Source organism: Colletotrichum fructicola (assembly GCF_000319635.2).
Source record: "Colletotrichum fructicola Nara gc5 chromosome Unknown KSG_Nara_v1_contig04, whole genome shotgun sequence".
NCBI lineage: Eukaryota > Fungi > Ascomycota > Sordariomycetes > Glomerellales > Glomerellaceae > Colletotrichum > Colletotrichum fructicola.
In genome coordinates this window covers 5192664-5218903 of record NW_027094054.1, presented here as the reverse complement: position 1 = coordinate 5218903, position 26240 = coordinate 5192664, and the positions used below count along the sequence as shown (strand labels likewise).

General features: G+C 53.0%; 11 protein-coding genes across 11 annotated transcripts; 6 read left to right on the top strand and 5 right to left on the bottom strand.

Annotated features, from left to right (window-relative positions):
• Window positions 1–48: 48 nt before the first annotated feature.
• psoC-1 (Methyltransferase psoC) lies at window positions 49–1093 on the bottom strand (the record flags this gene model as incomplete). The annotated part of the gene is made up of 4 exons (XM_032025686.1): window positions 49–173; window positions 226–528; window positions 586–822; window positions 883–1093. 4 exons carry the CDS (start codon window positions 1091–1093, stop codon window positions 49–51), a joined length of 876 nt encoding a protein of 291 aa, XP_031892184.1.
• Window positions 1094–2839: 1746 nt separating this feature from the next.
• CGGC5_v008295 (uncharacterized protein) lies at window positions 2840–3043 on the top strand (the record flags this gene model as incomplete). The annotated part of the gene is made up of 1 exon (XM_032025675.1): window positions 2840–3043. The coding sequence occupies one exon, from the start codon at window positions 2840–2842 to the stop codon at window positions 3041–3043; it is 204 nt and encodes a 67-aa protein (XP_031892183.1).
• Window positions 3044–3553: 510 nt separating this feature from the next.
• phoD-3 (Alkaline phosphatase D) lies at window positions 3554–5289 on the bottom strand (the record flags this gene model as incomplete). Its single annotated transcript, XM_032025664.1, has 3 exons — window positions 3554–3838; window positions 3926–5143; window positions 5206–5289. The coding sequence occupies 3 exons, from the start codon at window positions 5287–5289 to the stop codon at window positions 3554–3556; spliced, it is 1587 nt and encodes a 528-aa protein (XP_031892178.1).
• A 1162-nt stretch (window positions 5290–6451) lies between these two features.
• GIT1-1 (Glycerophosphoinositol permease 1) lies at window positions 6452–8207 on the top strand (the record flags this gene model as incomplete). The annotated part of the gene is made up of 6 exons (XM_032025653.1): window positions 6452–6678; window positions 6743–6893; window positions 6949–7042; window positions 7094–7311; window positions 7369–8052; window positions 8115–8207. 6 exons carry the CDS (start codon window positions 6452–6454, stop codon window positions 8205–8207), a joined length of 1467 nt encoding a protein of 488 aa, XP_031892177.1.
• Window positions 8208–8346: 139 nt separating this feature from the next.
• Window positions 8347–10815, bottom strand: hmt1-1 (Heavy metal tolerance protein; the record flags this gene model as incomplete). Its single annotated transcript, XM_032025642.1, has 2 exons — window positions 8347–10395; window positions 10702–10815. 2 exons carry the CDS (start codon window positions 10813–10815, stop codon window positions 8347–8349), a joined length of 2163 nt encoding a protein of 720 aa, XP_031892180.1.
• A 933-nt stretch (window positions 10816–11748) lies between these two features.
• On the bottom strand, window positions 11749–13774 carry CGGC5_v008291 (FAD-dependent monooxygenase OpS4; the record flags this gene model as incomplete). The annotated part of the gene is made up of 13 exons (XM_032025631.1): window positions 11749–11914; window positions 11982–12082; window positions 12151–12312; window positions 12363–12511; window positions 12561–12731; window positions 12784–12848; window positions 12913–13086; window positions 13135–13154; window positions 13216–13287; window positions 13344–13410; window positions 13477–13497; window positions 13575–13657; window positions 13709–13774. The coding sequence occupies 13 exons, from the start codon at window positions 13772–13774 to the stop codon at window positions 11749–11751; spliced, it is 1317 nt and encodes a 438-aa protein (XP_031892179.1).
• A 549-nt stretch (window positions 13775–14323) lies between these two features.
• On the top strand, window positions 14324–15515 carry CGGC5_v008290 (uncharacterized protein; the record flags this gene model as incomplete). Its single annotated transcript, XM_032025617.1, has 4 exons — window positions 14324–14532; window positions 14585–14846; window positions 14897–15287; window positions 15346–15515. The coding sequence occupies 4 exons, from the start codon at window positions 14324–14326 to the stop codon at window positions 15513–15515; spliced, it is 1032 nt and encodes a 343-aa protein (XP_031891889.1).
• Window positions 15516–16612: 1097 nt separating this feature from the next.
• CGGC5_v008289 (putative MFS-type transporter) lies at window positions 16613–18512 on the top strand (the record flags this gene model as incomplete). Its single annotated transcript, XM_032025606.1, has 4 exons — window positions 16613–16769; window positions 16853–16884; window positions 16948–17801; window positions 17879–18512. The coding sequence occupies 4 exons, from the start codon at window positions 16613–16615 to the stop codon at window positions 18510–18512; spliced, it is 1677 nt and encodes a 558-aa protein (XP_031891890.1).
• Window positions 18513–19072: 560 nt separating this feature from the next.
• Window positions 19073–20891, bottom strand: cocE-11 (Cocaine esterase; the record flags this gene model as incomplete). The annotated part of the gene is made up of 2 exons (XM_032025595.1): window positions 19073–19867; window positions 19923–20891. The coding sequence occupies 2 exons, from the start codon at window positions 20889–20891 to the stop codon at window positions 19073–19075; spliced, it is 1764 nt and encodes a 587-aa protein (XP_031892171.1).
• A 693-nt stretch (window positions 20892–21584) lies between these two features.
• CGGC5_v008287 (uncharacterized protein) lies at window positions 21585–22743 on the top strand (the record flags this gene model as incomplete). The annotated part of the gene is made up of 4 exons (XM_032025584.1): window positions 21585–21859; window positions 21939–22066; window positions 22120–22411; window positions 22464–22743. 4 exons carry the CDS (start codon window positions 21585–21587, stop codon window positions 22741–22743), a joined length of 975 nt encoding a protein of 324 aa, XP_031892172.1.
• An 840-nt stretch (window positions 22744–23583) lies between these two features.
• CGGC5_v008286 (putative transcriptional regulatory protein) lies at window positions 23584–25995 on the top strand (the record flags this gene model as incomplete). Its single annotated transcript, XM_032025573.1, has 1 exon — window positions 23584–25995. One exon carries the CDS (start codon window positions 23584–23586, stop codon window positions 25993–25995), a length of 2412 nt encoding a protein of 803 aa, XP_031892173.1.
• Window positions 25996–26240: the final 245 nt, after the last annotated feature.

Sequence of the window (26240 nt, the reverse complement as noted above, 5' to 3'; positions counted from 1 at the left end):
CTGTTTGACATTGTTCTTACATGCAGCGTGAGTCGGCATGCCGTCAGATTACGCAGCCGCCTTCTGGCCGTACACAATAACACCTGGGAAATTGCCGCCCTTCTCCGTCATGTCTTTGATGTATCTCTCTTCGAGGTTCTCAAACACTGAGGCCGGCATCTCGGGGCACATCACTAGCGATGCAACGTCAGCTCCATCATAATTGGCGCCAAGGACGCGACTGACCTTTCGCCTGTCTTGAAACAAGGGCGATTGTGCGTTTAAATGGCTCAATGGACATTTTCATGTCCTCGTCGTTGGCATGTACTCTGCCGACACCGCAGTTGATTCGCTCCAGTTTGACATTCTGCAACCCCGCCTTTTTGAATGCCTCGGGCAATTTCTTCTGGTACCCCCGATCCATGCCCACCTTCTCCATCATCGTTCCGATAATGTGGATGACATCCTTCAGGGCCTGGGGCTGGTCTGGCTGGTCAGAAGACACGTCCAACTCCATAGCCTGCAGCCATCCGCCAGGCGCCAGCGTTTCTATCAAAAGTCAGACCACAATGCACCCCATGAGTGGCGGAGAACACGAAGACTCACCCGCAAGATTTGCCACGGCCTTCTCAACGCCGGATTTACTCGTGCTGTGAAGTACGTTGCGGACATGGGTCATGTCGAACTTGCCCTTGAGGTCGTCCGCGGGTGGATCGCAGACGTCCTGGGTTACGTAGCGGATGTTGCCCTGAGCTGACGTGGGCATGAAAACGGTAGACACGTCTGCGCCAACCAATTCGGCGGAGGGTGGGACTTGTTTCTGCAGGTCCCTGAGGAGCGTCCCTAATCTTGCGCGTCAACTTCAGGTTCTGGTGAATGCAACTGGCTACGGGAGCAGCGTACCATCGGCGCAACCCATGTCGAGGACCTTTAGCCCGTCTTTCTTGAGGTCGACGGGGGCGAATGCGATTTTGTCGTTGAGGCACATTTGGATCCAGCGGTGCTGGATTTGGAGACGCTCCACTTCGGCGTCGGCGTTACCAACCATGGCCAGGTATGACTTGTCGTCCTGGGTCTGGGCCTGGGCCCCGTTTGCACCGTTTGCGCCGTTCATGTTGAGGTTATTATGAGAATAGTATCTGATAGATTGAATAGATTGAGATAGCTGAGAATTACAAGTGTGAGAGAGTTGCTGCCTCACAATAGGATGATGAGAGATGGTGGAAGAGCAATCACTTATTATATGCAGGTCATCGTCCCAAGCTTCAACACCAACTCGCAAAGGTCTCAATGTCAGCTGCTAGAAGCATCGGCAAAAACATACCGAAAAGCGTTGGCTACCGAAGAGACGGTAGCCAGAGCGCCGTTCTAGAATGCGACAGCTAGTCAGAAAATTGCCTGTTTCGACCAATGGCTACCGCTCAGGAGCTACTTTTGCCATGCAAACTCAACCAGAAAGCCGGGGAGCATGAACTTCAACTTGTGTTTGCGGTATGGCAGAAGTTTCGATTGCTCAGGAAACAACATGGAATGGCAACATGCCGGTTAGCGAGCCTCGAGATACGGATCCGATAGCGATACCGAACGGGCTTTGAGAGCGCCAGAGCGCAATAACATTTATTCCATCGAGAATCTCACTTTCAGACGATCCGATTCTCCGTCCGTTGAACGAGCAAACTACTCGACTTGACAACTCTCCCTCCGGCTTCAGATGGATGGGGAGTTAGGGATGGTGAGGTCAGTGACGTGTTGGTGGGAGGGAGGGTTCATCGGGTGCGGGCGAGAGGGGCCGGCCGAGCTCCACGTTTTCCCTTCCCGTTTGCCCCTTGCCATCAAACATGTGCCTGGTGGCTCGAGCCACGCAACAGGCACTATCAATCAGTTACAGACGTGCGGACTAACCGAGGTTTACGCTGTCATGTTGCTTCTGTATTTAATTCTGTTTCGTTTGCAATTGAGTTCTTCTTTGTCAGCCGACTGCAGCAGGTCTATGCATGCCCCCGGCGCACTTTCATCTGCTATGCCGCTTCCGCCGTCCGCAGCCGTGGCGGCGTGGCTCCGTCTAGTCAGCCGGACGGGGGCCGGGACGAGAAAAGCATCAATTCGGGGCTGGGCACTATTCGGGTGATCCGAGTAGATTGTCGCTTAGAGGCATGGCAATTCGGAGAATCCTGCATAGCAATTCAGCCAGCGCCGTGCGGTTCCTGGCGTGCCTGGCAGAAGAACGGATGGGTTACAATACTGTGTCACATCGCCCGAGCCAAGCGGGTTGATCCATGCCCTGCAACGTATATCACTGCGCGTATCTCAACATACATGAAACCGCTGCCCCAATCTTGAGCTAAATAAGCAAAGTCACGCCATCCCTGGGAAACACTCACTGTAGGGCTGTTTCTCAGCGCTCTTTGGCTGCTCTCTCAGTGCCGCTGTGCCGCTGCCTGCATGGCACAGCAGTCAACCCTTGAGTCCCTCACATTGCCGAGTCATTCTGGCTGATCCCCTTACCACCTTCCCTCATGGCGCGTGCGAAGATCCGAATCTCTCACGGCCATTGGCTCCACCCCAGAGACGATCAAGGTTTGAACATTGATTAAGAGCCATTATCATCCTATCTAAGCCGTCCGCCGCTGTCTCGTACTTAATGACCCCGTCTACCCTCCATCTTCTTCGACAGTGTTTCGTGTTCGCGAGTGTCAAGCCTCAGTGTGTGGAAAAAAACTCCGTCCGTTGCTCTCTGTCCTTTTTGCCTCCTTCGAGTTGACCTCGACACCACCGTTCACTCCTTACCACTACGCCTTACCGCGAACGCGAAATCGATATCGAACCGCAGCGCAGATCGCTTGCTTCGACAACCGTCATCATGAAGGCCACATTCGCTTATGTCATGGTCGCCGCGCTCTTCGGAGTGTCGCAGGCTTCCGTTACCCCGCTCAACAACATCATCCGCCATGAGTACAACCTGAACGCCAGAGCTGGTGTTCACGGCAACCTGGCCGCGATCGCTCGCCGTGATGAGGCGGCGGCGCACACGCCCGAGTCCGACGTCTTGCAACCCGTCGTCTAAGAGCACCACAAACACCGAGGCACACGATTGCAATCCCATAGCTACCACATGGGCACACCGGCAACACTAGGCAACGGACCACTTGGTCCGCCGAGTCTTCTTCACACCAAACGGAGCATAGCCAGATCCATGGCACTCCAAGCAACTTTCAACCTTCGATTCTTGCATGCGTTAGACATGCCACCTAGGGTACATGAGCGGGAGTTTACGGGCGAGCTGGGAATATGAGGGAGGCGTTTGCAGGATCCGAAATGAATTGGGGGTTGACCGGGCACGGGAAAACGGGACACGGGAGGGATGATGGCGGAGGGCGACTTGGCCGGACTGGTCTCAACAAACATGACAGACACCACGCTTGACAAGATTTCATTTTTCTTTCAACAAACAAAAAAGAATTCGTTTCATCTCATCACACACCTGCCCCTCTCGAACAAGATTGACGTGATTTAACCTGCATCAACCCCTGCCGATAAGATCCCGCCCTAGCTGAGCTATTTTCTCAGCCCAGCGCTATCGCTGATAAGTCCAGGTAAAATTCCACGTCTTCTGCCCTTGAACCACCAAGTCGTAGTCCACCACCAAGCGATCATCTTCCGAAGTGTCGAAGGAAACAACGCCAAACTTGGAGCTGCCCCAAGGATGCGAATGCACAGAGACGTCCGTGTCCTCGATCTGCCTGTGATACCGAGTGAACGGTTCGTAGAACTGGTTTAGAGGGGACGTGGAAAATTCTATGATCGCCTTCCCACCCTTGTCGCCAGGCGGGAAAATTGTCGTCGCGTGTTCATGGCGATCCTAAAAAGCAATGTTAATCTCGACAATCACAATAGAGGAGATTGCCATCTCCACTGCAGTTTTCGGCCGGAGAGAAGCTTAACTCACCCCACTCAAGATAACCACTCCCTCGGTCAACCTCATCATGTCTAAGACCTGCTCCCGCTCGTGGAGGTATCCGGACCAGCTATCGGCCGAATCGGGTCCCCTCCAATTTCGCGTGAAGGGCACGCTGCTCACGACGACCTTCCATGCTTTTTCGGACGCCAGCCACGCCTGGAGATCCGCGAGCTGGGCGGGGCCCAGCATCGTCTTGCCGGGCCCGTCGTCCATGGATTCCGCAGATCGGTATCGTCGGGTGTCCAGGACGAAGAAAGAGATGTCCCCCCTGCGGAAGATGTAATGCGTCTTGCCGAGGCCGAACTGCGATGAGGGGTTCGCGTGCCCCTGGTACGCCCAGAACGGCTGCATGGCGGACTGGTACAACCCTGTCTCGTTGGCGGCCCAGTCGTTGATGATTTCATGATCGTCGTAGAGATGGAGCCATGGCAGGGAGCGGAGTGCCGGCGTCCAGCTTGGCGAAGCGTAAACCTGGCGGTAGGCGGTGGTGTAGTCCTCAGGGGTCCAGCCCAGGGCGATGGGTAAGTCGATGTAGATGAAGTCGCCGAGGAAAAGCATCATATCGACCGGCTTCTGCGTGAGATATTGGTCTAGGTATTCGAGCCCCTTGATTCTGAGACCATGATCCACCGGGCTGTAGGGGTAAAAAGGCTTTATGCAACTAGTTGACACTAAACTCCATCGCTTGGGGTCTCTGGCTGCTGTCTTGAATGAGCCTGCATGGCTTGCATTAGTAGTGTAATAGTACTCAGTATTGGCTTTGAGTTCTTCAAAAAGGAATGTTCCGGTATAGTCGTTTGCGTCGGTCACAGTGATGACCTGAGACTTTGGCTGCTCTGCATCTTCCTCCGCCGAAGTAAGTCTAATTTCGACATGTGTGATAGGCGCAATTGGGGCACGGGCAACGATGCGCGCTGAGGTCTCGTCGACGTAACCCACACGAGAGAATGAGATGCCGTTGCTTTGATGAAGGTAATGACTTCGATACAGGAAGTCCCAAACAGCGCCCAGAGACAGTAGATTCAGCACAATCGTAATGAAGCTCGCAAGAAGCTGTCTTGAGTCAACCCAGCCACATAGGAGCAGGAAACTTGGATGACGGCGTTTAGGATGAGAGTTGCCCGAGAAGAGTTTTGCGATGAGGTAAAGGACGTAAACCGCAAAGTTGCCGTAAATGCGGTTTAGATACTTTCGTCCCAGAGGATGCTGTCTCAGTGTCAGCTGTTTGACTCTTCCATAGACAACTTGAAGTTCAGATAGTCAAGTACAAATCTCGTGAAGATCACCGCAGTGATTCTGAGAGTGAGCGTCGTGATGGCGGCCACGGAATCCAGAACGCTTGACAATGCCATATTCAGACTGGTTGTACCCTGGTTGGGTTGTTCCTCCGATGTTAATTTTGAGTTGCTTCCGACGCAAGACGGTTTGTCATCCGTTTTTCAGTCGACATATTTGGTCAAAGTTGGTAGGAGGAGAGACCTAGACTTCCCAGTTTCTCACCCTCTTGCCAAATCTTCAGCCCAAGTCCGTGGTCTTGGAAATATGGTCCTTGTCCGGTGGAGGTTCAAACCTTCCATGGAATGGCCAGCATCCAGTCTTGCCAATGAGGAAGACACGTGCTGCATCTCGTCAGCTCAATCAGCAGTTTGCAGTTTCTAAGATTCACCAAGAGGGGCTTGTGGGCTAGCATGCGCGTCCTAGACCGCGTTCCCGAGCCGATCGGATTTAAACCGACTGTTAAACACACATCCAAACACTATCAAATCGCAATGGCCCCCACCGAAGGATTGTGTTCACGAACTGGTAGGGTTCATGTCGGAACCAACATGTGGACCGCGGGCAGCGGGACTCCACTCCGATCGACGTCTGACAAGTCCGCATTCCACCACGTGGGTGCCGTTGAGCGCCGGGACCCGACGGATTTCCTCCGACAGCGGGGACTTCTCAACAGCATCCAATAAAGAGGTTTTAGAGCTTGTGAAAGCTTGTTTTCGCTCTTAAGTCACTGGCGAGGAAGCTCGTCCTTGTCATGCGAAGGAACGCTATCCTCCTGCAAGAACCAACTTCCGGTATTCCTGGTTTCGGTCATGTTCCGTACATGTAATTGCCATCCTTCGTCAGTCCTTGAGTGCAAGTTTTCAAGCACGTGCCTAATGGTTCGCGGCGACTGGCAACTCCCAAACACGAGGATCATTAGTGAGCTCTAATGGCCGGCACACCTTATCCAACTTGGCGGGGGACCGGGAGCCACCAAGCGGTGCATCAACACATTGAATGCCGTTTCGCGCCTGGATTTCTTCTGATTTTGCGTGCGAACCCACGTCGAAGATCTTCAGAGTCCTTGCGTACCGAGGGCTTGGTATGATCAGGGGTTCCACGTGCAGTAGCTGCAAATTTCCCAGGTGCCGGAACTGTGCCATACTTAAGCCTTGTGGTCGTCCGTGTCGAGTCTCGTTTTGTGACCCGAGAAGCCTTGGTGGAGTGAGCCTCAAAGTCGCATCAAACATCGTCAACATGGAGAACGTAACACGCTCAGAAGCAGGCTCCGAATCTGCCAACGACATCCCACAGAAAGATGCCGGAGTTGTCGTCACATCGCGAGACGACGCCTCGTCGCAGGAGCAGACTCCTCCGGCCAGGACGGCTGGCAAGCTCGATGTGCTGGTTCAAGGTGTCGCGCTTTTCTCAGACGGATACAACATCCAGATCATCGGATACATGAACACGGTCTTGGCGAAGCTGTAAGTTCCAATAATCCAGCAGACTCCTTTGAGAGTTGAACCTTTTGGCCGACATTCTCCCCAGCTATCCAAAGCAAATGACCAGCGAGGTCAAGACCAGACTTTCCAACTCTATCCTGATTGGTGACATTTTCGGCATGCTCATCTTTGGACTCTGCATCGACAGGTTCGGCAGAAAAGTTGGCATCATACTGACCACTTTCTTCTTGGTCTTGGTGAGTTGCTAGTTGTTCACTCTCCCAGCAAGGATTTCGAGGTTAAGACAGTCAGGGTATCGTCATTGCGACCGCCGCTCATGGGACTTCCGTGGAAGGAATGTTCTGGATGATGGTTATCGGGCGTGGAGTTGCGGGAGTTGGTGCTGGTAAGCTCACGCGGACGCCTTCGTTTTAATGCTTCGACTGACCCTTTCTAGGTGGAGAGTACACTGTCTGCACATCACAAGCTCTCGAATGTGCCGACAGTACTGAAGCCATGCGGAGACGGCGTGGAATGCTCGTCGCCATTTCCACGAATGCTGCCATTATCTCCGGTTTCGTGGGCTCTAGCATCGTATCCCTCATCGTCATCGCAGCTTACAACGGCCAAGCCAGCGACGGTATCTGGCGCATTTGCTTCGGCATTGGTATCTTCGTAAGTAGATCGTCCCGGTTCCCGGAGCCCCAGAAGGCTGACTATCGGCTTGAAAAGCTCCCCTTGGTGATTTTCTTCTTCCGCATGCGACTCGTCGACTCTCAGCAGTACAAGAAGCACGCAATCCAGAAGAACATTCCCTACAAGCTTGCTCTCAAGTTCTACTGGAAGCCTCTGCTCGGCTGCTGCAGCGCCTGGTTCCTCTACGATGCCGTGGTCTACCCCTTCAACCTCCTCGCCCCTACCCTAGTCTCAGGTTTCTCCTCCCAGCAAACCATGATCCAGTCCATCGGTTGGTCGGCATTGATCAATGCGTTTGCCTTGCCCGGCGCTTTCATCGGCGCGCTATTGATGGACCGCATCGGCCGCCGCCAGACCTACGCCCTCGGCTGGGCCATCGTCTGCATTTTCGGTTTCGCAATCGGCGGATCCATGATTCAGCTCAACAACGTCTTCCCTCTGTTCGTCACTTTATACGGCCTCTTCCAGACTTTCTTGTCCGTCGGACCGGGCGATTGTAACTTCCTCGTTTCCAGCGAGTCTTTCCCGACTCCGCTCAGAGGGCACTTCCTTGGGTTTGCGGCTGCGGTCGGCAAAGCAGGTGCTGCTGTTGGAACGACGGCACTCAGTGCCGCTCTCGCTAGTTTCGATGATCGCCTGAAGGGTCAGCAAGCCATTTTCTTGATTGGAAGTGGTATCTCTGTTATCGGCACTTTGTGTGTCTGGTTTTTGATCCCTAACGTGAGCTCCAACCCCGCTGTCCTTCTCCTTTTCCCTGTCGACTTAGCTAATGATGTGCAAAGGCTCCTAAGCATCTTGAAGATGAAGATGTGAGATTCAAGAATTATGTTGAGGCGAATGGATATGATACCAGCAACATGGGTTTAAAGGCGTAATAGTTCTTTGACCGACGAAGGAGCCTAGACGTAAAATCATAAGCTCCCAGCTTTAAGAAAGAGGAAGGGGCAAAAGGTGTTTTCTTCAAAAGCAAATGTATTTCGCTACCTAATAATGCAAAGGAAAAGCACGCGTATTCTATAATGATGTGGCCTTTTCCGAGTTACCGCCGATTTGCCTCGTCCACAAATCCATGTATCTACCTCCAAGAGTCAGTAACTCATTATGGGTTCCACTCTCCACTACCCTTCCCTCGTGGACCACAATGATCTTGTCTGCACTGACAACCGTAGATAGTCGATGCGCAATGACAAAGGTCGTTCTGCCCTCCTTCAGCACGTCCAACGCGCCTTGGATGCTCGATTCCGTCTTGGTGTCTACCGCGCTGGTAGCCTCGTCGAGAATAAGAATTGACGGATCCTTCAAGAAGACTCGTGCAATAGCCAGTCGCTGGATTTCACCACCTGACAACTTGACACCCTGCTCTCCCACGCGGCTCTGATAGCCATCCGCAAACGACAAGATTCTGTCGTGGATTGCGGCCGCTCGGCAGGCATCAAAGATCTCCTCGTCGGTGGCCATCGGGCGGGCATAGCGGAGATTCTCCATCACTGTTGCATTGAACAGCAACGGATCTTGCGGGACGACGCCGAGGGCATCTCGAAGTGAGCTGAGAGTGATGTCGCGGATGTCGTGGCCGTCGATGGTGATGCGACCGGAAGTTACGTCGTAGAATCGAAGCAGAAGCTTCATGATGGAGGACTTTCCAGCACCGGTTTCTCCAACTAGGGCTATGGTATGCCCTGGCGCGGCGGAGATATTCAGGTCCTGGATCGTTGGCCGTCTTGGGTCGTAAGAAAAGCCGACATTCTCGAACTCGACGTGCCCCTTGACGTCCCTCAGCTCCGTCGCGTTCTCACTTTCAACGATCGTTGACTTGGTTTGGAGGAGATTGAGGAGACGCTCGGCGTCGACCAAGTCATTCATCAAGTACCGGTAATCGTGCGAAAGCCACTTCAATGGCCAGACCAGATAATCCCAGTACTGAAGCAAAAAGACAAAGTCGCCCGCAGTGGCTCTGCCTTGCGAGATCTCGCGCAGAACCAGGCTGGCAAGAACGAAGAAGGTGAGCGGAACGGCCATGTCGAGAAGGCCTTGGACCAGCGCGTCGCCAATGCCGTACCTACGGCTCGCTTCAAGTCGAGACTCAACGGTCTGGCCAAAGCGACGCTTCTCGTAGCCAAACATGTTGAAGTAAGTGACAGTCTGCCAACCCTGAACAGCCTGGTGCATAACCCTGGCCTCTTCTCTCTCGGCCTTGCTTGAGGCGCGCTTATTCTTGATGTTCATGCTGGACGTGTAGACTTCAAGTGTCATGAAAGCTGCCGCAGCCAAGGCCATGGCAAGAGCCAGGTAGACATTGAACTTCCAGTAAAGCAGCCAAAATGCCACAAACAGATCGATGACGGTAGGCAGTATCTCGTTGACAGCGGTGTCCAGGACGTTGGTGAGCGACTCGCCCTGCTCAATAGCCTTCATTACTTCAGCTGAGTCTCTCTCTGAGTGGAACTCCATAGACAGGCCCATAACGTGACCAAAAGCGGCGTTGGTAACTTGGCGGTAAGAGAACTGCTTGATCGGGATCTTGGCGAGCGCGTCAAGGAGACCGAGGCCTGCATCATCCTTCAGAATGACCAAACCCAGCCAGATGGCAAGAGTCCCGTAAGGAGCCTGGTTGTTGAGGATCTCATCCGTAACGCGGCCTAGCTGACTTGGGATCAAGACGTTCAAGACTCTCCTTCCAGCGATGGAAAGTAAGCAAAGAAAGATGGAGAGCTGGACTTTCCGGTCTTTCTTTGGGATCAGATAAGGCAGAAAGATGGCGAAGTCTTTGATGTACCCTAGCCAACCTCCCGTCTCTTTAAGTCGCTTAGCACGGCGGCGTTTGATGCTGGCGCTGTCATCCTCGTCATCTTCGGAATCGGAGTCAGAGTCCTTGCTGGCCACTTCCGTCTCAGTATCGTCGCTAAATGGCACGCTGCCGTAACAAGTTGAATCGCTTCTGTCGGTAGATGAACTCGTCCGGAGGAATGGCTGGCTTTCTTCCGAGGCATCTTGTTGATTCTTGCTCCGTGATTGACTTAGCCGGGCCGAGAGAAGGAGCAACACAGCCAGCAGGCGGACTGCCTGGCAGCAGAGAATGGCGATTTGTTGGATAGAGTTAAGATCGCCAACGGCGGTCAAAACTAGTAGTGGAGTTTCAAAGAGAACTGTGGCGGCGGGAACGCCCAGAGAAAAGCCGCGTCCATGGCGACGAAAAAAAATGACTGTCCAAGCGAAAATAGACACAAAGAGATGAACCAAATGAGATTGTTCAGTTTCCAACGCGTTTGGTTGATTAGCGGTGATAACGAATTCTGAAAAAAATGTAGAAAAAGCGACAAGTAAAAGAAATAATCGTGGTTTTGATTGATTTTGTGGTAATGGTCGTACTCTATTGTCTGTAACTCGGCGGAGTGGTGCAAGTGTTGAAACAGCTGGGACTAGAGCGACGCCCAGTGCACAGCCGTAGTGAAGGGCTTGACAAGCCCCAAGGCGAGTGACCATGCTGGATGGGAGCGGTGACGCTTGGCTGAAGATGATCATGCTTTGGTGAGCAAGAGCCTCAAGACCAAGACGGAAGAAACTTAATAAATATATAAATCTGAGTTGGTTCGAACAGGCGCGTGTGACGTAAGACCAACTGCCGGCGTGCATCGCAAACCAACAACAGTCTCTTTAGCTGTGTACTGTACCCTTTAGCGCTGATTCTTTCATCCTCACTACATTTACGATGTCCCGCAGTGGGCGAGTTTGTCTTGACCTTTTTCGTGTGGGCAGTGCTCGCTCATACACTGAAATCTGACTCATACCGGGCCCGGGCCGTCTCTAGCTAGACTGTTAAGACGGCGCTGAAGCGCGAACTTGAGTCGGAACGCGCGGGCTGCGGCATAGTTGTAGTAGTTTGTCTCTATTAGGCTATCTTAAACAGGTCCTAATTGGACCATTTTCAGCGGTTTGCCGCGGTGTTCTCGGGGGCCACGATGCACAGCCATCAACCAATTCATGTTCCCTGTAAATGTTTTTTTTTCTTGAGCCAATCCCCACTGAGGCCAAACCCAACTCAATTTCGATGCGATGCTACCCATTCGCAAAAAAGCAGCAGATCAATCGACATTGGGTGAAAGCAAGTCACAATTGTCTGAGAGCATCATGATGAGCCATCATATGACTCACATATGCACCTCAGCAGTGACATGCAAGACCCGAATTGAGCTTTTTTGAAGAAGAATTGTTCTGTTGTCAGACGACAGAACCAATCAACTGATTTCGGCAAAAGTCCTCCACTTGCGTAAGGCTAACATGCTGTTTGGGTGGCGAATTTGATGCTCAACCAACAGTCCGCAAAATTCTGTCCAATTTGTCGACCGCAATGCAGCAAACATGAATCTCAAAGTCTAGCTTGTACCGGTTCTCCCATTCCCTCAATTTACTGGCACCTCATTCACTTCCAAGACTGAGAGCCGTCATGTTTGTCGCAAGGGCGGCTGCGCCCTGGTGCTTGTGGTCAGGAATCGCAGCCAACTCCTTCAGCTTGGCCTGCTTCTCCATCCACGCTCGTGCCCCGCCGTAATTGCAGTTGTAATCCATGAACTCTCCGGGATTCCTGTCGATGTCAGAACCTCCACTATTACCTCCACTATTACCTCCAATCGAAGAATACTTTCACTCACATTGTGATTCTGTTGGTGGACTTGTCAGTTGCTGGCTTGCCTGACTGCCTGCTGTAACCTTGGATGAGCGTTGCGCGATCGTATCTGCATTCGAAAACGGTCTGTCCTGGTTGTTAGGACAAGAAGCATATTGCGCAGATGTTGTGCTTGCCTTCAGCAAACTAGCAACCTCCTCCTCCGTTGGCTTAGTCTTGACATCGGAGAAGATGGCTCCAAGCGCTTCTGCGTCTTCGACACTCTGGCTAGCTCCTTGACCCTGGGTCGGAAGCATCGGGTGGCTTGCATCGCCAATGATGATGGTGCGTCCTTTATGCCATGTCTTCAGAGGATCCTACAAGACAGCTGTCAGTAAAAACCCTCCCGAAGTTGGCTTCGACTTACAAGATCACGTAACTGCCACAGGCCAACTTCGGTGCAGTTCTTGAAGACAGCCCTTGCCCAAGGAGGGAAGACTTTGAAAGTTTCCCTGAGCTTTTCGGGATCTCCCTTGGTCGTCCAGGACTTGCCTTCTGCATTTTCTTGCATTTGATCTGGTAACTATCAGCGATGGCTTCGCACCAAATGAGACAGCTCACATACCGTCTGGGACCATTGCGACAATGCTGTAAATCGACCCATTTCTAGCAGGGCCCATAATGATTCTTCGGTCATGGCCCATTATCATCGTGGTGATTGACTCTTTGGGGTCGATCACGGATGTGAAGTCTTTGTCTTGCTCGAGTTCCGAGCTGTCAATAATGAGTCGGTACGCTACTTAAGATTAGCTGCTGCAAGATGCGAGAAATACTGCATGTGGGCTCACCTGACAATCCGGTGGGTATCGCGGGGGCCTCCTTTCCAATGACAGCCTGTCTCAGGACACTCTTACTGCCATATAAAGTAAGTCAAAACCGGATATGAGGAAGGGCGGTAACTTGGAGGTGATACGTACATGCCGTCGGCACCTACGACCAGGTCTCCAACGATCTCCTCGCCGGACTCAAGCTTCACAACACCAGCGTCTGGGTCACAACTCGCGACCACGCAACCAGTACGGACAATCACTGGGCCGTCATCTGGTGTTTCTCTTGTTGCAGCTTCTTTGAGTGCATCATGCAGATCAACCCTTGGCAGTCAGCTTCTGCATCTTGACTCCATACCGCTCTTCGCCTACCTGTGGTAAACCATGCGTTCCTACGCGGCCGGTCAGTTATCATTGACAGAATGGCTCTTATGCAGTGAAGGATTTACTTACGGCTCCATAGTTCTTCTTGAGATGAAATGGGATCTCGGCGTGAAGTTTGCCGTCGGTGTCATAGATGCGGAACTGGCGAGAATATCAGCGCCATGTAGTTGGTTGTCTCGTGGTCTATCAATGCGCACCGCCTTGTCTGCCATGGAGCCCTTCTTGGCAAGTGAATCTTCGAGGCCCCATTCCTTCTCAACGATTCTGCAAACCGATAATTAGCTAAATGAAAGGAGGTATCTGTGTTCAGCAAGGCGAAGGCAAACGCACTTCGAAGCATTGGGCTGTAAGCTGTGGTATCAAGTCAGCCACGTCACCTTGATCGTTACAGGGAAAGGCTCATAGCAGCCTTGTTCATGGAGTCCTACGATATTGTTGCACCGATTTCCTTGTTCAGATGACTTTGTTCTAACACAGTGATGTGCCGATTCGGCCCACGCAATGCAATGGCCTGTAAGTATTAGCAATGATCTGTCGGTGACTTGGCAAGGGTTCAATATACCGAGGAGAGGCCTGCGATCCCGCCACCGACGATAACAATGTTAAATGTACTAGAAATGGCAGCCATGGCGATATGCTACTACAGGTCACTGAAGGTATGCCGAGTAAAAACGCCCAGAGTACCCTGGCAAGATCAAATACGAATCCAAACCAAGTTTCGACGAACCACAGTGAATTTGAGACAACCGGGAGATGCAGACTGCTCCGAGGGAAGTCATATGCCTACCGCATCCTCGCTCATGGTAATCATCCTTCAATCAATGGCCGTCCACTTGCCGACGACCCACCGGAGTCGGCACGCGTGCCATGGCAATGTGGAGAAAGTTCAGGGGTACTTATTTCGCAGTGAAATCCGAACCGAACAATCCGAACCGAGGATTTGGAGGCCCGAGTGTAAGTCACCACGGGCGACCGTTGTCGACCTCGGAGACTTGGAGGAACCCCCGGGTGCACGGAAAGCTATTGTTCAGGAGGAAATTTTGTGGCGAAAACCATGCCTTGATCCAAGATATCAATAAGAGCCGCGATCGTCTAACCCGAGTCAGACTTTTTGCAACAGCTCTGCAGCAGTCCAAGACGCACTTGCATTGGCATACGCACATCAACTACATCCAACATGGCCACCACTACCACCATCACTGAGCAGCCCAGCGCTCCCATCACGGCCGTCGATGATGGTCGCATGAAGATGGATGGCTCAGACCCGACGTTTGGTGACTGGAGAGATGACCTTCTTCGCGATGGCTATGCCTTGATCAAGGGTGCCATCCCGAGAGAGCGTGCCGATGGCTATGCCGACAAGATGTACTCAGTCCTTGAGTCGTTGTAAGTAAATATCGCCCTCTAGGAAAAGCTCGAAAGCTGACCAACTTGGCAGTGGTCTTGGATACGACCGCAACGACCCGTCTACCGTTCACCCCGACAAGCTTCCCGTCATCAACGAGAAGGGCATGCTGATGGCCTACGGCGCCTGCCACGAAGACTTCGTCTGGAGCATCCGTAGCGAGCCTGGTGTAGTCGGACCCTTCGAGCAGGTCTACAACACCGAAGACTTGATTGTATCTTTCGACGTCATCAACTATGGCTTCGCCAACCGCGCCAACTTGCCGGAGAACAAGCCTTGGCCTCACCAGGATCAAGTAGGTGCTGGACGGATGCACGACAAGAGCGACTACTGACCCCATAGCAGGATCCCGAGAAGCCCGGTTTCCGCTGCCTTCAAGGCCTTGTCAACCTCCACCCTTGCGGTCCCAATGACGGCGGCCTGATTGTCTGCAAGGGCTCTCACAACCTCAGCGCCCAATTCCACGAAGAGCTCAAGGACGAGCCTCGCATCCCCGCCTGGACGAAGGAGTGGTACGGCTTCACCGACCGCGGCATGCAGTGGCTCAAGGACCACGGCGGCGAGTGGATCAAGGTCTGCGCCGATCCCGGTGACTTGATTGTCTGGGACTCACGAACCGCACACTACAACGTCCCTGTCAAGGGCGAGATTGACCGCATGGCTGTCTACACCTGCTTCATGCCCGTGACCGACGCTACTCAAGAGGATCTTTTGAGGAAGAAGGCCGCATACGAAGGTAAGATAGTATTTATTCCGCATATATTGGGCATATTACTGACCTCTTGCCTGCGTAGCCCGCCTAGGAACTACCCACTGGCCCAACGCCAGACACACCGGCTCGAACGCTGCAGTTCGCAACGGAAAGCCCGATCACATTGTGAGGGACAGGCCACTGAACGACGCGGTGTTGAGTGAGAGAGCTTTCAAGTTGACCGGAATTCCCTATATCCAAACAAGCGCATGAGCTAAAAACACGGGCTCTTCTGGCTTCATCTTCATGTATTCAAAAGACATTGTCATTCGCTAGCATAGTGTACAAGAACAAGACTGCTATCCTTCAAACCATTGTCTCACCAGTGAAAACCGTGATGTATACCGAACTTCGAGCAGGGCAAGGCCTGCAAAGTGCCTTGTTGCAACATGCATCGCCATCAAGGGCACTTGCCTTCAACAGACACATATGCAGTACTCTTCAACGATGCATTGGCGCCTGCATTGTCAATCACCGTATTCCGAGTCTTGCTCCGAGGATTTCGCATCAAGATCCGAAGATCCTGGCTCTTTCTTCATGGTTTCTTCATGGCATCGCCATCCGTGAAGAATTCCCGAGTCCGTGGATGTGGTAGCTAAGAACAACATTAGCCCAAACTGTACCGAGCTGCTTTTGCCATCCGAGATGAGCCCAATCACGAAAGGTGCCATCACGACTCCATCCAATAGTTGCCACATAGCAGGGGAAAGCATATCCGCGATGATCCGTTCTTGGCCAAGGGCGAAGGCACTGATAAGACAATAACAAAGACGTCGCTTTCCGAACCGAAGCGTCGTGTCCAGTGTGGCACAGCAATCAAACCGAGGACTCCAACTCCGGAGTGCCGTGAGGGGCATTCTGCTGGGCCTCCCCTTGTTTGGCTAGTCTTCCCCGCAAACCAGCTGAATGGGTACGGAGCGCCGAACGACACTAGCGACTGACCCAAGCCCGGGGCCCCTCTCTCACAATCATCTGCACCCCAGCTTCCCCAGTCCGTACCCCACGCCGAATCTTGGTGAAGGCTGGGGTAAGGGGGGAGGGATACAGCCAAGGAATCAGACACGTCGAGACGAGCGTCGTTGAGGCATGTCGAGTTCGGCAAATGGCAACGTCGACATTTGTCAGGTAACATCAATCACAGAAATAGACCCATCTTCCCCGGATTGTCTCTGGATGGGGAGTTCTGACCAACATCCTCATTTCAAAGTCCTAATTTGAAGGACAGAGGACAGAACACAGTCATCCATAAGGGTACCTAAATTCCTCGTTTCATTTGAAATTACACTTTCAATAGCTCAAAGTTCTTCAAGATGGGCGAAACAGACAGCAAGATCACCGAGGAGAGAGTCGAATCCGCCGACTTCGCCCAAAAGCCCCCGATTGAGGATGGAACTTACAAGCCTAACGTCCAGTTGGCTGATGGAGACGTCACATATCTCATCCCGACTCCGAGTTCTGACCCTCGAGGTAAGTTATCTCGATGTAGTCAGCTTGAAAACCGAGTTGAACACTGGATTGGGAAGCAAGGAACTGACTTGACACCTTCTCAGACCCTCTCAACTTGAGCAAGCTGAGAAAATGGGTAAGTTGTCCAAATCACAGCGAAACGATAACATGACGATGGACTGACCAGATCTTACAACAGATCATTACGATGACCTGCGCTACCTTTGCCGCCGTTGGCTTGGTACAAGTTTCCGGACTCGGTGCACTCCTCGGCGAGTTTATCCCACAATACGCAGCGGAAGGACATGGCAGCTATGAGGACATCTCACACCTGATGACATACCCATCTCTCTTCATGGGACTGGGTAATCTCATTGGTATGCCTCTGGCCCTTGCCGTGGGCCGTCGACCTGTCTTCCTTGGATCCTGCGCCCTGGCTGTTTTGGGATCCATCCTCTGTGGCACAGCCAAGACTTACAACTCCCATCTCGCTGCTCGCATGATCCTCGGTCTAGCGGCTGGACAGAGTGAGGCTCTTTGCCCTTTGATGGTTCAAGAAGTTCACTTCCTTCATGAGCGAGCCCGCTGCCTGATGTGGTTCACCCTATGGCAGTCTACCCTCAGCGGGGTCTACACCCTCCTCACATCTTATATCGCCGCCGGTATCGGCTCTTCAGGGTGGTACTTTCTCGGGGCCGGCATCGCTGCTTTAACCTTCCTCTTCGCCATCTTCATGGTGCCCGAGACCAAGTATGACAGACCCCTTGCTGCCTACCAGGGCCAGGAAGCCTCGGTATCTCGCTTCGTCACTTCTCATGCCCCGGGTGTCGATGATACCACCGGTGTCTACACCGAGATGCTCACCCGCAAGACGACCACTGAGCCTCGCGAACTTGACTTTGTCAACTTCAAGCCCCGCACGCTGGCCTCCGACATCCGCATTCTTAACCAGAAGCCCGACTGGAAGGAGGGTTGGCAATGCTGCACCGGCATGGCTATTGTCACCTTCTTCCCTGATATGATATGGGCCCTACTTCTGAACGGCCTTACAATGTAAGATGCAGCCCGGACGTTTGCCAACCTACCCACAAAGTTTCAGTATACTGTCACTAACGTGTTCTTCTCGACAGCGGCGTCAACATCGCACTTGGCACCACGTATGGAGCTATCTTGCAGGCAGCCCCCTACAGCTGGAGCTCTTCCGTCGTCAGCTTCGCCTTGACCGGCCAGATCGTCGTCGCCTTCCTGGCTCTGCCTCTTCTTGGCCGCGGCTCAGATTGGATCATTCAATACTTCGCTCGTCGCAACGGCGGCATTCACAAGCCCGAGTACCGCCTCATTCCTCTCATCATCCCCGTCATCGTGGGCACGCTCGCTTCCATCCTCTACGGCCAGGCGGCGGCGCACCCGGAGAGGTTCCATTGGTTCGCCATCGTCTTCTCCATCAACGCTTACTACTTTGGCTTCGTGGGAGCAAATCAGGTTGGAATCACCTACGCCCTTGACGCCTACCCAACTCGCTCTGGCCCTGTGCTTGTTATCATCTGTGCCATGCGCGGTGTCATTTCCTTCGGCACTAGTTACGGAGTCACGCCGTTTGTCAACGCTATTGGATACGATGGAGCTTTTGGAGTTTACGGTGGGCTGACTGCTGCTCTCGGGGCTGTCGGAATCTTTGTCTTTATTTGGGGTACTCAGATCAGAGCCATGGTTGCGAAGTGGGCTGTTGCGGAGACGAGCGCTACTCCATCCTACAACCACTAGCATGACCTCATGGCTTTGAAGCCTAAGATACCGATTACGACTTGAATTTGCTGAAGCTTGAGAAGTGGTAGTATGATGTGGTCAGAGAAGGTCAAAGACAAAGTTGGCCATGGAAGGCCGAATCTCGAATGGAGAGTCAAGACAGACATTGAAATATTGAGCATTATTGAATTGACGGTTTGATGATTGACAGTACCATCCATGAACGTATCACGATATTTCGCCTGTGCCAAACCTCGATATTTAGCAATAATACTCTCCATCCCTAACTGTGAGCAAAGATCGTGGAGATTGTTGCTGTTATTTCGCGGAGCACAACGCATTGAAGCCAATCTGTCTTAGAATTGTTCCGCTGCGCTAGTGTTGAGTGATAATTTTGTGGACTTCGACGCCGTATTGACTGTCTAGACATTCCAAGAAATGGGTTACGTTGTCTCCCGGCGAAGCAGTCGTATCATTCATATTCACAACTTCCGCATACGAAGTATGACTGCACAAAGCTATGATGACCAATTTCTTCAGGATATCCAATTATAAGTGATTTCTACATATGAGTGCTATCATTGAATAAACGGCAAGATAATCCGACTCTGATGTTCCGGACCGCAGTGGATAAAATGCTCGCCCTTATTCCTTTCATGCTCGGGCCGCTCGGTCGAGAAGGCCTTGTACTCCGCAATAGAGGGAAATTGCCCGCCAATCTGAACCTGTACAGACTCGCCGGCCTCGTAGTCCACACCCATAGCCCAGATGCCAATCTCCAGCTCTACAATCTCGCCAGGTGGAATCTTCTGCTCCTCGTCATGCGGATGGAAGGGGAACTGGGGATGCATCGAACGCGACGGGTCGATCTTGCGGTGCGATGCCCTCAGCTGGCCAACCGAGCCAAGGTGCAGGTTTGTACTGCTTCGCTCCTTCGGGGCGATGTCGTGAATCGACTTGACAGGCGCCGCCCAGAATGGGAAGCACAGATGCATCATTGGGTTGCCGTCCTTGTCGAGCTTGCGGATGTTGACAAAGACGTTCATGTCATCGTGAGAAGGGCAAGACACGTAGAGAACAGCTTTGGGAATGCCAATCAGGCGCGAGGGCTTGTCGAAAGTGTATGTGAACTTAGCTAGAGAGCTTCCGTCCTCGGAGTTGTACGACGCCTTTGATGCACTTGCTGGGACTGAATCAGACAAAGCACCGTTCTCGAGGTAGAAGGTCTTGTAGTCGGTATTCGGAGGAGGGAAGTCTTCGAAGAGGATATCGCTTTCGGGTTCTCGATCGCCGAACTTGAGGGATGTCCAGCGAACCTTAGGTGTCTTCTCCCAGTCGTTTTCGATGCCCTTCAGGTACCTATCAAAGAATTTCTTATCGAAACATCAGTCATTTGTGAAAACGGGGCCCGGGCTCTTGGAGACTTACTGCAAGGTCTTCGTTCGTCTCGGGAACGCTGTAGAGGTCAAACCACTCTTGCCAAGCGCTCCAGCGAATCCACTTCTTTTCACAGCCTAGCTCCATGAATCCTCTGATGCTGCCCATGGTGTGGATTGAGCTGAAGTCTGATCCCGAGATGTATGCTGGAATGTTGATGGCCTTCATGTTCGCGCGCTTGTCTTCCCACCAAATGTTGGACAAAGGGCTGCGACGGTACATCTCGGCGAAGTCCTCCACACCTGAAGTTCCCTTGATGATCAAGCTTGTGATGAGGTCGAAGTTGCTCATGGAGAAAATGCCGCCCCTGACAAATTGCTCGCGGAACAGATCACCGCTCGCCTCCCAAGGTGCGATGGCCTTCAGCGACGGAGGATTCAGGGAGGCTACGTGCCACTGAGCGATGGCAAGGGCAGAGTTGCCAGCCATGCCGACGCTGCCATTGCACCAATCCATCTTGGCGATGGCCTCAATGACATCGTATGCGTCCTCGGCATCCTGCAGACCCATGATGGGGACCTGACCGTCGCTGTTGCCGGCACCTCTGCTGTCGACGCTAATGATGGCGTAGCCCTTGGGGCACCATCTCTGAGGATCCAGGCCCTCGAATTTCTCAAGGCCACTGAGATCGCTCTTCTTGACACAACAAGACCACGGCGTCATGGGCAACATCGTCAAAGCGCTGTACTTCTTGCCGTAGGGAGACCAGCCGACGATGGCCGGGATCTTCTCCGTCGCGTCCGCTGGGCGGTACACGTCGATGTAGAGTCTGCACCCATCTCGGACCTTGATCTCAACGTCGTGATCGATTCGAATGTCGCTTTCGAGAGGCTTCGCGTTGTATCCGTTCCAGCCCTTGGGAAGGACTTCGGTGCGGCCTGGGGTGAAGCCTTGATAATTGTTGACTCCGATCTCCGGCTTGCCAATGGGCTTGTGCGCGATCTGAATTGGGAGAGGCATGATTGGAGAATGTTTGATTAGCTGGGTTCTTGAATGGGAATGTACAATCTCCTGAGGCTGGATCTCTAGTCCAGGGTGTTGCCAATGTGGCGCTTTTTATTGAACGCGCCAGAATATCTTCTTCATCCTATCAACGACACCAATTGCTCAGCACGACGCGTAGCTCACAGCTTCGCGGGTCAGGGACCTCGGTCTATTGCTGTCCGTTGCGGGGATAGTATCGGAAACATGTCCAGCCAAGCCAGATTTCGTGGGGTTAGACCGCGGGGTGAGATCCGGCCCAGATCCATTCGGTTGAGAAGCGGCCGCCGGCCCCACTCTCATGTCGAAAAGGGGTCCTTGCAGCACCCCGAACCGAACCGAACCGAACCGAGTCCACTTCTCACGCTCACGGATAGAACACGAGACCGAGGCGAGGTTGATAGACCGAGCCGGATGGGGCTGGGGGAGGAGTTCGAGACGAGGTCTGACCAGGGTAAGCTGGAGAACGCGTGGATCATGGACAGGGGCGCATCTGAGAGCTTCAGATCACAGGCAGAGTGCAACATGTTATGGCTTTGACTGGAGTTGCATATAATGAAAGACGGGATTCTTAGATATCAGCTTCAAGTTCTCAACATTGATCTCTATCATATCAGCAAGCATCAGTCAGAGCTCAGAAGCGCATTTTCTTAATCTTCCATATCAACCAAAATGTCCAAGTCCCTCCTCGAGCCAAAGGCTAACTACGGCGACTGGCGCGACCACTTCTTCGAACATGGCTACGCCATCCTTAAGAACGCTATTACTCCTGAGCGAGCTGAGTACTACAAACAGAAGCAGATCGACTGGCTCAAGTCCTTCAACCGCGGATTCGACCCCGACAATGAGGACACCTGGACATCGGAGCACCTCCCCGTCTCCTTCAAGGGAGGTATGTACGGGTCTTACTGCGCCCCACATGAGCGATTCGCTTGGGAAGCCAGACTGTGAGTGATTCATTCTGGAGAACGGCATGGACTTGGCCAAGACAGGGTTGCTTGCCGGATCTGGCTGACATTTTTGTAGGGAGCCTGGCGTCATCAACCCGTTCATTCACATTTGGGAAACTGAGGAGCTCCTCGTGAGCTTCGACATGTTCAACGTTACTCTCCCACGGCAGAAGGACCTCAGGTGGTCTCCGTGGCCTCATTGCGGTACGTTTATAATTTGCCACATGAGGGTCTTCAGTTTCTAACTTGCTGAACAGATCAAGATCCTAAGCGAAAGGGGCTTCAATGTGTCCAGGGACTGCTGAACTTCGCCCCGAACGGCGTCAAGGACGGTGGTCTCATTCTCATGAGCGGATCAGCCAAGCTCTACGACCAGTTCTTCCAAGAGACTCGTGTGATGGCTGCTCACGAAGATGCTCCTCCTCCGGAAGAGAACTATAGAGATCTCTTCATCTTCAAGGAGGAAGACGTCAAGTGGTTCGAAGACCGCGGCTGCAAGCTGATCAAGCCTAACCTGGAGCCCGGTGACCTGGTGTTGTGGGACTCTCGGTATGTGTTCCGAGTCATTCCTGTGAGAAGTTGGCTAACAGATATTCGCAAGCTCCATGCACTACGCCAAGCACCCCGAGGGCACACAGATTCGCCATGCACAATACGTCTGCTTCACTCCTGCCAAGTTCGCCGACCCTCAGAGTATCAAGGAGAAGGCGGATATCTTCAGAGCGTGGGGAGGAACTACTCACTGGCCTCACACGAACATTCATCCCCAAGGCAAGGCCAAGAGGGATGGTGTGATTGATCCGCAGGAGCGTGAAGAGCCATTAGAGAAACCGGTGATCACGGATAGGTTGCTGCAATTGGCGGCAGTCAAGGCGTATTAGTATTAGATTCAAGATGTGTGAGTAGCAATTGAGCATTCATCAGAAGTTATAAGTCCAAGAATCGCTATACCAGTTCCGAACAATTTTTTTTTTTTTGATACGTTGTCTTTAAAACAGACGCAAATGTAGGACTTGAATGCTCGTAGGCCATACCAAGTACGTGATCTTTGGTGGAGTAGACATAGTCAAAGATATCATGAACATAATTCAATAAATGTTGCGCAATGCGTTCTCTGCATCTTCATTGGGGGAAAGGCGTTGAACGGAGGGTGTTCTTACATGAAGAACTGAAACTAGCTTGGGGAACCCTGTAAATGTTTGCGATGTCACACTGCTGCAAATGACCAGCTCACGTGTAGCCAACTACTGAGATGAACGCTGTACATCCCTGAATGCATCAAAACATGGACTCTTCAACACGTCGCCAGTTTCCACCGAGCATGCAACGAAACAGATCCACAGCTGCAGCAAGGAATGAAACCGGCTTTGATCAGTGATCAGCCATTAATAATTACGACGCCTCCAGTGGCCACTACCCGAGGCACATTGCCGCGGACCCCCGCCCCCGGATTGCGCAGGGCGGGGTCGCAGCGAACATGGGTCATTTGGGGGGTTTCTCCCCCTTCCCCACAGACAGGTCACATAACCTGGGGAAAATGCAAGATAAACTATTCGGTTCAGCTTGTTGAGTTTTCCTGGCAGATGCATACCCCCAGGGACCCTTTCTCCGTGTCTCCAAATCTTTCCGTTATATACCCAGCCTGCCATTGAGACACATCCGAGCCCGACCGAGGAGTCTCCAAAGTCTCTCCCGTTCCGCCTCGGAGTCGAGCACCGGCCATGAACAGCCCTTCCTCTGCTGCAATGGCGGACTCAATGTCAAGCTCAAGCGAACAGCCGCCGATCACATCGAACGATAACCAGTCACATCCGAAGCGCATACGCCTCTCCCTGGCATGCAATCAATGTCGAAAGCGCAAAGTGCGATGCGACGCCCAGACGCCCAAGTGCCACAACTGCATCCTCCGAGGGGATGACTGCCAGACTACCAATCCTCGCAATCCAAAAGAGAATGCAGTTCGGAGATGGGCATCTAAGAGCAATGCCACTCGGAGTGAAAGCAGCATACCGGAAGGCTCTGAGCCGCCCCGTGATCGTCACCTGCGGACGGTATCTCCAAGGTCACGGCAGTATCTATCGCCGTCCTACGAGGATGGCTCTGAGGGCGAAGATGCCGCCTCGCGCCGGCTCTCATGGGTAGCGCAAGCGTACCGAGCCAACGTCCGAGATAATGACAGCGGCCATGCACCCCACGACCACTCGGATCTCAACCCTGACATGGCCCTGAACACGGACGAAAGTCCCCATCGGCTCAAGTTCATGGGTGGCAGCAGTGTGCAGTCGCTTACCATGTTCGCCGACTTGTTCTTCCGCAAACGCGGTCTTCGGACACTGTCGCCTTACTTCCGGTTCGGCATGCACCACGTGGAGGAATTCCAAGTTCCCCTTACACTGCAGCTGCCATCGCTCCCACCTTTGTCAGCCCTGGACGCGTACCTGGACGTGTATATGAAGCGGATATTTCCTCTCTTTCCCGTCTTTGATGAGCCTACCTTTCGCTCGGACATGGGCCAGTTGGTCTCGCTTCAGGATGCCGATCCCTCTGGTGGAATCCAGAATGCTATCGACCTGTCACAAGTACCGACTCTTGTCTGCATCTACTCTATCATCTGCATCAGTGCAGATGAGGAGACAGGTACAGTAACAGAGATCGGCACGCATTTTCTGACCGCGGCGTACAGCCTTCTGGCCCATGTCATCTCAACGCCTTATCTTGCTTCGGTGCAGGCTCTAGTCCTTCTCACTCTTGCCCTTCGTGGCCGAAGCAAAGAAGGACAGGGATGGCAGACTCTTGGTCAAGCCATCAGAATAGCCCATTCCATCGGTCTTCACAGGCATGCCTCAACAAGACACATGAAGAGCCCTCCCCCAGCAACGGCCAACTCGGCCCCATCTCCAGGTTATCAAGGCTGCAGAAAGCTTCACAGTCAGCTCTGGTGGACTTGCTACACCCTTGAGAAGCTGATGCAGCTGGAGACAGGTCGCCCAAGCGCGATTCACGACTCAGACTGCGACCAGACATTGCCCGAACCGGTGCCTGTTCCTGCGGCTGGCATAGCCGTCTCCATCGGATCCTCTCCAGAAGGGCAAGCCGACCGCCAGGTGATCGACTACTTCCAGCCGTGGGCCTCATTGACACGCATAATCAGCAGTATCAGTGGTCATATCTACCGCCGGTCTGGCCAAGCACAAACTCCCCGCATCCTTCTCGGCGACACAGTCCGTCTCGACTCGGCCCTCACAGAGTGGGCTCAGTCATTGCCCCCTGAGATCCGTCCTCCCGGACCAAACAGTGGAAACGTAATACTATGCGAGACGGGCCACAAACATCTTGCCATCTTTCTTGCAATCCACTACCACCACGCTCTGATATCTCTCCACCGGGCCGCACTCGTGTTCCCGGAAGCTATGTACCGAACCCACATCAACTCCCAAGCAGACTCGACCAGCATCTCAGCCGTTGAACTCAGCCGCCTTAGACGTGGCGCAGAGATTTGTATCGGCTCTGCAAGGGCTATTGTGAGACTAGTCGGCGAAATCGCCGACGACTCAACGCCGACGCCGCGAACCAGAGGAGGCATGCTCGGAGAACCACACATCAACCGTTCAGAGTCGGTGATTTTCACCATCACACAACCTCTCATCTCTGCTGTTGCTCTGGCGCTCCATATACTAAAGCAGCCCGGTTCGCGCCTCGCACGGTCAGATCTCGAGCTCTTGGGCATAGCAGCGCAGTACGCAGAAGAGCAGTACACCAAGGTCACGCAGAACCCCCGCTTCATCCAAGCCTGCTCCGTCTTGCAGTCAAACATGTCCGAGATTGTATTTTCGCAGCACGTCCAAGGTCAAGGCAGCTACTCTCACCATGGTCACCGGGGTTCCATCGCATCTGACAACATGGCATGGAGAGGGGAGGACCAGACTCCAACGGAGACATCCAGCGCCGGGAACATGGCCGCGGAGATGGACATAATGGATCTGGAACTACCAGATTTGACGGGCATGTTCACCGAGATCAGTAACACTGACATCTTTGGAGGCGTCAGGCTTGAAGATCTTTGGGGCATGTTGGGCGCGCCCGCAGACGGGCAGTTAACCGACGGTTCGGAAGGATCTTGGTCGCGGTCTTGAGGCAGGCGTCGGGTAATCGGCGGGGGCGTATTTATGAAACGTATGTATGATTGACGCATCGGGCATAGGTCCTGGTAATTAAACATCCTTAGTGCAAGTTTTGTATGCAGTCATTGGCAAAGGCTCCTTGTGCTCAATGGCCTCATCACCGCTGAAGGTAAACCTTGAACCAGAAAAGACAGCTGAAAAGTGGCCGTCTACCCGACAGTATGGTCCGATGCCGACAGCCGCAGAGACAATTCCGA